The sequence below is a fragment of the Nanorana parkeri genome, unplaced genomic scaffold (genome assembly GCF_000935625.1).
Source record: "Nanorana parkeri isolate BGI_ZX_2015 unplaced genomic scaffold, ASM93562v1 scaffold199, whole genome shotgun sequence".
NCBI lineage: Eukaryota > Metazoa > Chordata > Amphibia > Anura > Dicroglossidae > Nanorana > Nanorana parkeri.
The window spans coordinates 1,238,470-1,246,879 of NW_017306467.1; the positions used below are offsets into that span (position 1 = coordinate 1,238,470).

The following is an 8,410-nucleotide window of genomic DNA, read 5'->3' on the forward strand; positions in this document are numbered from 1 at the left end:
ACTTCTGTCAGCCACAGTGCTATTATAAAACATCAGTGACTATGGAAAGTTGTGGCGGCTTCTGGCGGGCATAGATACTGGAACCACCACAGTCAGCTCCTGGACCTAATCCTGGTGTAGAGGGCTCCATAAGAGCATTCCCTACAACAATAGATCACTACAATAGTTTGCTGAAAACAGTGATCTGCTGTAGCTGACATGCATGGAGGCAATAAAATAAGTATACAGCCCCCAAACTGATCCAACCCAGCAATAAGAGACCCTAAACTGTTTAATAAAACATATAGTGTGTGTGTATAATATATATAGATGATATATAGGCTTTTCGATGTGACATATGCATATATAAGTTATCATTTAGCGCATGAAAGAAGCTTAAACCCTTTAAGACCCATGACGGAATTATTCCGCCATGGGTCCTTATGGCAAGGACAAGAATAATTCTGTCATTGGTCTTTAAGGGGTTAAGCAAAGTCTGCTGAATTATTATCGATTTGTGAATGCTGACATACCATTTTTTATTCTTTCTAGGAAGCAATTCAGTTGGATGGAAGGATTCTGTTTGCACTGCTTCGTAAAGTGTCCACAGTGGCATACAAACACCTGAGCAAGCAGAAGATTGACCCCATCTTGTATATGACGGAATGGTTTATGTGTGCATTTTCACGGACACTTCCTTGGAGCTCTGTCTTGCGAGTGTGGGACATGTTTTTTTGCGAAGGTAATATTTTCATGTAACTCTGTATCTGTACTGAACAACTTCACTTCTTTAAATGTGAAGTGTTGTGCCATGTTAGCCATTGATGGCAGCAAGAAAGTAAAAATAAATAAAGGTGATATTTTTCATTCATGCCTTTCAACCTTTTGCTGCTACAGTCGTAAACACTACATCCGTGGCAGCGCAGGCATGTAACCACTGACATGAACCTAGACATGGAAGCACTGAACTCTGAACATTTCTGGTTTCAGAGCTGTCAATCTCTTCCCATTCTTGCTGGAGATGAAGCTATTTAGGCGCGTGTTAGTCTGTGTTTGCTTATATTCATAAGAGTGCAGGGGTGGCGTTGTTGTGCGGATTTGCACAAAATGCAGATCTGCAATCAAGTCAATTGAGGCTGTTTAGAACCTTTGTGTTGCATGCGCAATTGCCTGTCCAAACAGGAAGTCACTCGCACTCCAATGCAATGCCAAGTCAATCTTGTTTATTGACTAGAAATAGTGTAGCATTTTACAGCAACGTTATACCAGCATGGTTGCTTCTTCAGGCAAAGGAAATTGCCTGTGGTGCAAAAAGATGCAGGAGCTATTTTCAGGCGGATGCGTGTGGTTTTGGTCCCATAGAAATCTCTACCCGGTTTTCAAAGCAAAAGTCGCGCAAAAACAAAAACCCCCACACAACAAACGTGCGAAAACAGCATAATTGCTTAGGTGTGAACCAAGCCTAAAAAGTGGCAACTGTCACCCGTTCAACTTAATGGTCTGGTGACAGTTGCATGTAAATGCCTGCACACCGCATGTAATCATATGTGATACGATTACATGCGGTTGGGAATCAATCACTATCTCTGGACACAACAATCATGCATCCAGGGAGAGTCATTGTTGAATGAAATTTGGTAAGCGGCCCTCATGGTAGAAACAAATTTGTCCAGTGGCCGCCGAGTGAATAGCGTGTGAGACCCCTGGGTTAAAGGGTCAACACACTAAAGTAGGGCCATGGGCCATAGAGGGGGTAAATGTTGTGGGCTGGGAGAGAGTATCCATCCAGTGGATTAGAGAAGTGCACTCCTAAAGTACAGTAGAGCAGATTGTGTGAAATTGGGGAACGGTGGTATTTTGTGAAATACGTGAGGCTGCCCTTATGACTCATATCTGATGCACTGTGCTGTCTTCTCCCAGGGCATTCCCGGTGCACTGCCAGCTCAGAGTGAGGCGTGCGGTGGCCTTGTTAGATGGGCAGGATTCATGTTGCAAAGCGCTGTTGCTCATTATAGGGTGTGTGACTAGCGCTGCTTGTCTCCACATGCTTTTCCAGGACAAGTGAAGAGCACAGGGTGTTTGTTCTGCTTACTGTCATTTAGCACATGTCTGTGTCTCACCCCTTCTGTTTTTGGTATTTTAAAGGACACATACATTTAAAATACATTTTTTTTTTTTTAACTTAAAGTACATTATTCAAAATAGGTACTAAAAATACTATGACGATTACAATATATGTAAAAGTATCGTCACTGAGATGTATTTGTGTGCTGTTTTCTGCTGTAACACTGGTTATGAAACTATTACACAATCATCTATTAATTGTGAGTATTAGATTTATGAGATTCACCAACTTTCTGTGATCTCTGGGGATCTACTTCCTTTGTAAGTGATGTTGGATGAAAAAGAGGAATGTATCTTCTGGCAAATTCCTAACCTGAATTTTCAAATCTTGTGATATAGTTCTGTTGTATAGCAGTGCAGAATAGCAACCCGTTGTAGCTGGGAGAGAAAGGTGGATATACTTTGCGGAGGGGTATCTATTAGGCTGTTGTCTTGGAACTTTGTGTACCAGGTTTATCAAATTCCATTCCTCTCAACTGTTTGATTTGTAAAGGATGCCCTCCATTTCACCGTATACTAGGTTAAATTTCCCCCCAATCCTTAATCTGGCTATGCGATTGCTGGCAGTGTAGCTAAAGCCAAAGTGTTTTGGATGGAGTAGTGAAGTGTGAGAACCCTTGTCAGTTTTTGCTCTCTGTTGGGACCTTTGACCCTCTCTCTTTCTCCTTGTGACCATTGGGGCAGTAATAGAAAGTAGGTGGAAATCCAAAGCTTAATGGTTTTCACCAGAACAGGAGCTGAGGGGAAATGTTCCAAAGGGGGCACCTTTTCTATGCGCTAGTGGCCAAGGGGGGCACCTGTGCCGCTCACTAGTGCCTAAGAGGGGCACAAGGTTGAACAAAGAAAATCTATCTAGCTATCCTATCTATATATCTACTGTGTTTCCCCGAAAGTAAGACCTACCCCGAAAATAAGACCTAGTGCTATCATCAGGGATTTCTGTAATATAAGACCTACCCCGAAAATAAGACCTAGTGCTATCATCAGGGATTTCTGTAATATAAGACCTACCCCGAAAATAAGACCTAGTGCTATCATCAGGGATTTCTGTAATATAAGACCTACCCCGAAAATAAGACCTAGTGCTATCATCAGGGATTTCTGTAATATAAGACCTACCCCGAAAATAAGACCTAGTGCTATCATCAGGGATTTCTGTAATATAAGACCTACCCCGAAAATAAGACCTAGTGCTATCATCAGGGATTTCTGTAATATAAGACCTACCCCGAAAATAAGACCTAGTGCTATCATCAGGGATTTCTGTAATATAAGACCTACCCCGAAAATAAGACCTAGTGCTATCATCAGGGATTTCTGTAATATAAGACCTACCCCGAAAATAAGACCTAGTGCTATCATCAGGGATTTCTGTAATATAAGACCTACCCCGAAAATAAGACCTAGTGCTATCATCAGGGATTTCTGTAATATAAGACCTACCCCGAAAATAAGACCTAGTGTCTTTTTTTGTGAAAAAAAAAATATAAGACACTGTCTTATTTTCGGGGAAACACGGTATGTATACACGGCTTTAGAGGGGCACCTGTTCCACTCACTAGGGTTTAAGAGGGGATCCTTAGAGATTTTTCTTCTAACTTGTGTTAGATACAACAGAAGGAAGTAAAGGTAAATCTTCCTTCACAGAACACAGGACTAAAGCCACGCCAGTGGTTCTGATCATCTCCTACTCTATCCAAACAAAAACTATTTGGGCTATAGATACACTTTTTGTGGGGCAGAAATATAAACTGTCACAGGGAAATCACACCATAGGAGAAGGCGGGTAATTCAGCCCATCGGGAATCTCCAAAGCCAGGAAACTGTTGGGTGGAGTTGGCCTTAAAATGCTTTCACACATAAAAAGTTATCTTATTTTTGTTTAGTGGCTCTTTTAATGTAATTGTTTGGAAATGTTTAGCTTTTGCCTTCTGTTTTGTATATTATGCTGGATTTACTTTAACCCACATTGTCATGTGAGTGTGAAAGATCTACTCTAACAGGGATCAGTAAAGCCAGAGAATGTGTCTCTTAAGCTGTACAGTCACTGCTTACATTTTTGACATTAAGTAAAGAGGCATAAGCATGCATACCGCACATACATGAGAGCATATCTCACTGCTAGAAGTTTTGACTTCTGTATGAGGAAGCCACCACTCCAAAGGACAATTTTGCTTTTCTCCTGAATGTGAGGTTGCTTTGTAAACCTAAAGAAAAGTGTACTGCCCATGTCATGCAAGCGTAAATATAATGGTTTGGAATCATTTTGTATTTTGTTTTTGGTGTGTGTGTAATAAATAAATGCAAAGGATATGACACCACAACAAACCTGCCAAGAGAGGGCTGCCCACCAAAACCCACAAACCTGTCAAGGAGGGCATTAATCACAGAGGCAACAAAGAGACCAAAGATAACACTGATGGAGCTGCAAAGCACCACAGTGGAGATTAGAGTATCTGTCCATAGGACTTCTTTAAGCCAAACACACTGTTGAGCTGGCCTTCATGGAAGAGTGGCCAGCAAAAGCCATTGCTTACAGAAAAAAATAAGCAAACTAATTTGCTGTTTGCCAGAAGCCACGTGGGAGACTCTCCAAACATATGGAAGAAGGTACTCTGGTCAGATCAGACTATAATTTTGCCTTTTGGCCTTCAAGGAAAACGCTATGTCTGGCGCAAACCCAGGACTTCTCATCACCACGAGAACACCATCAGCACAGTGAAGCATGGTGGTGGCAGCATCATGCTGAGGGGATGTTTTTTTCATTGGGACAGGGACTGGGAAACTGGTCAGAATTGAAGGAATGATAGATGGCGCTAATTACAGGGATATTCTTGAGAGAAACCTGGTTCAGTCTGCCAGAGATTTGAGACTGGGACGAAGTTTCACCTTCAAGCAGGACAATGACCCTAAGCATACCGCTAATGCACACAGTTTAAGGGGAAACCTTTAAATGTCTTGGAATGGCCTAGTCAAAGCCCAGACCTCAATCCAATTGAGAATCTGTGGCATGACTTAAAGATTGCTGTGCACCAGTGAAACCCATCTAACTTGAAGAGGCTGGAGCAGTTTTACCTTGCAGAGTGGCTGTAAAAGTTTGTTCTACAATGTGTTGACTTTGGGGGATGAATAGTTATGACCGCTCAAGTTTTCGGGGGGTGTCTAATTTCTTGTTTGTATCACAATAAAAAAAACATTTAGCATCTTCAAAGTGGTAGGCATTTTGTGTAAATCAATGCAACAATGATAATGCAACAAAATAGGAAAAATGGGAGATGAAAACTTATGTGTGTTTATACTGAAGAGAGATGCTGATTGGTTTCTCTGGCCAACTGCTCCAGATTTTGTCTGCTCCAGTTTTGATGGATTCACCCCATAATACAGGAAAAGGGATTCCAAGAGCGCTATGGGTTTATCTAAATTTAAGACAGCCTGGACTCCCATCTAGGACTGAGGCATTCTAGAGAGATGGGTAGAGAATAGACCCGAGATCAGTAATAAGTGTGTTGTAGTAATGGGAAGGATGGTGTCCTCAAAATAGAACTGATTTGAAACAGAATACATAGAACACATTTCACAAGCACACCAAAACGTTCCACAATCCAACTTTAAGTCACCAGTAGAAGCAGCGTTACATGGTTCTAGGCCATACAAGGTCCTCTTTGTCAGTGAGATGGTGATACAAGAAGATAAAGGATAAAGTTGGACTGAGGAACATTTTGATGTGCTGCTTTTCAGTTATTGTGTAAACAGACATTTTTACAACCAGATGTAAAGAGAACTGTAAAATGTGAAAAGCAGCTGAGCACTGAATGTAGTAACGGACTCTATAAACACAAAAGGTTCATAATGTAATACTTCCCTGTCTACTTGACAAAAACAAATCTAGATTATTTTATTTTTTAATCTCCGAACATAATACAAGAAAATATGTACAAAACAGCTATACATTAGTCAATACCTACAATACAAGTCAATAGGAATGCAAAAGCAGTTCAAAGCAGGGTGAGTCAAATGCGGGTGAGAAGGAGGGCAAATCTCAGAAGCATCTCAAACTGATCTCAAATGTAAGTGTAATACACCTAAAAGCAAGCTACCCATTGATACAAACCCAAGGCCCATCCATAATGGCCCTCATGCTAGCCCTCTGGCTTTAGTACTTTCAGAGCCCCAGAAAAGTAAAACGTCCTTATCTGTATACTGACTCAAAGTATGGAAGCCCTAGGGTGAGCATGACAACCAGGAGACTAGAATTGGCAGAATGAGAAGTGAGCAATGCCAGCGTCTTTGTGTTAGGAAATTATTCTTTTACATCTAAATATTTGCTCTTTAATCTCCTATAGAGATATGTTGCAGTTTCTGTTTAAACATATGTGACCTTATTCAATAAACAGTGTAAGGAGGAAAGTACTAGGAATAAAGTGCTGTAGCTCATAACAACCAGATTTCCTTTGCTGAAGTCAAATCACTAGAAGAGAAAAAAATCATTATGGTGTCACAGAGCTGATACCATAGGTTCATGCATTCCTTTAACTTTCTATGATAGTTACATAGTATTTGAGGTTGAATAAAGACATAAGTCCATCAAGTCCAACCTATTGTGTGTGTATGTATGTGTGTGTATGTATATATAGCGAGTTCCAGACCCTAACCGCTCTGTGAAGAACCCCCAGTGGAAAGTTGTTCTCCTTCTGCCCCTATGCCTGAAATATTTTGTTGATATTGTGGACCTTTTAAGAATCCAAATATTTGAAATAGCTGCATGGAGGTTATAAATCTGGCATTGTGTTAATCATTTGGGTAGAGTTTTGATTGCTGTTCTAATACATGGTATGGTCTTAACAAATAATAGTGAAAGTTATAACACTCCAGATTTTGATTTCATCCTTTTTCATTTAATTTGTTATATTCCTGTTTTGTATCTACAGGTGTAAAAATCATCTTTCGAGTTGCACTTATCCTTCTGAAATATACGCTTGGCTCCACTGAAAAGCTTAAATCATGTCAGGGTCAGTATGAAACAATGGAGAAGTTACGAGCAATTGATCCAAAGTGTATGCAGGAAAATTTCCTTATACCAGAGGTGAGCATGTAATGGAAAGGAACAGTAAAGCAGATCATGAAATATATCCTTCATAATCACTGAACCCCAGTTCTTTTGGTGAAATCTCACTGGTCAATGTTGATGCATCTTCTTCCCCAAAGATCTATGGTTCTTGAGCTGATCATTTGGGACAAAGGTAAATTTTCTTATCAACAGGAAGCAGAAAAACAAGCTGTTCCTGCCTAAGTATGTTTTGGCAGCATAGCCTTTTGCTGTATATGCGTATATGCAGTATTCAACATATTAATCATTTGCCCCCCCCCAACATTTCAAATATGCCAAGAGGAGTGAGAGACTAAAGATCAGAGCATCTACCACTTCTTCCCATGTTTCTGTGTAAGAGAGTGGTAAAGTCATGGACCCAGTGCTTCTATACACCTGGCCTATTTTCTTTATCCAGCATACGTATTATAGACTACCCATCAAGGGTCTGATATATCAAAATGTCAAGAGTAAGAACTAGAATTACTACCCCACGGCCACTAAATACCTTGAAATCTGCATAGTAAGTTTGATTTGGACTGGCTGCTTTAGATAAATATCTAGAGTTCTCAGTACTGATGTTTTAGTCATGCCCCATATGTGTATATAAAAGGAATTTTACAGCTAAAGTACAATGCTGAAACAAATTAATATGTATGTGCAGCCAAAACCTTTTTGGATCAAGTGTGGAAGGTCTAGAACCCTTGTTTTTACTGATATCTGTGGGATCCATTAACCCTTTCGCTGCCAAGCCCTCCGGAACATTTTTCAAATCAGCTGGCCAAGCCATTTTTGAATTTTCTGCAATTTTTTCCTATTGATTTGATTTTCAACTGCTGCGTTGCTAGCGTTTGTAAAAGACCCCCCAAACCATATATTTATTTATCCTTTTGCTTCTTGTCTGTGAGGGTAAATCGTAAACATCAACACAGGCAAAATATTATTTTACCTCCTCCATTTTTTTTAGAAACATTTTATATTCAAGAATAATATTACAATAATCCACTGATAAAATAATTGTACATTTCAGTCTAGTCTAGAATAAAGGTTCGGACATTTACAACAGGTTGTTATAAAAGACGACAAACTCAGTAACAATCCCTTTCATTACAGAGTTCTTTTCTACATTCAAAAGCAAAAACTGTAATATGTTGCAGCTTCCTGGTCCCCAGGTGTCACGACTGCATCCGTCTTCTTTTTTTTTTTTTTTTTTTTTTTTTC

At 40.0% G+C, this 8,410-nt stretch overlaps 1 protein-coding gene across 1 annotated transcript in view; it reads left to right on the forward strand.

Moving 5' to 3' along the window:
• TBC1D10A (TBC1 domain family member 10A) overlaps positions 1–8,410 on the forward strand; it is an 85,291-nt gene that overhangs the window by 74,616 nt on the left and 2,265 nt on the right. Inside the window, exons 7-8 of the mRNA XM_018555514.1 lie at positions 532–721; positions 7,032–7,186. Of these exons, the coding sequence (XP_018411016.1) occupies positions 532–721; positions 7,032–7,186 (345 nt within the window). The remainder of the gene's footprint in view (positions 1–531; positions 722–7,031; positions 7,187–8,410) is intronic.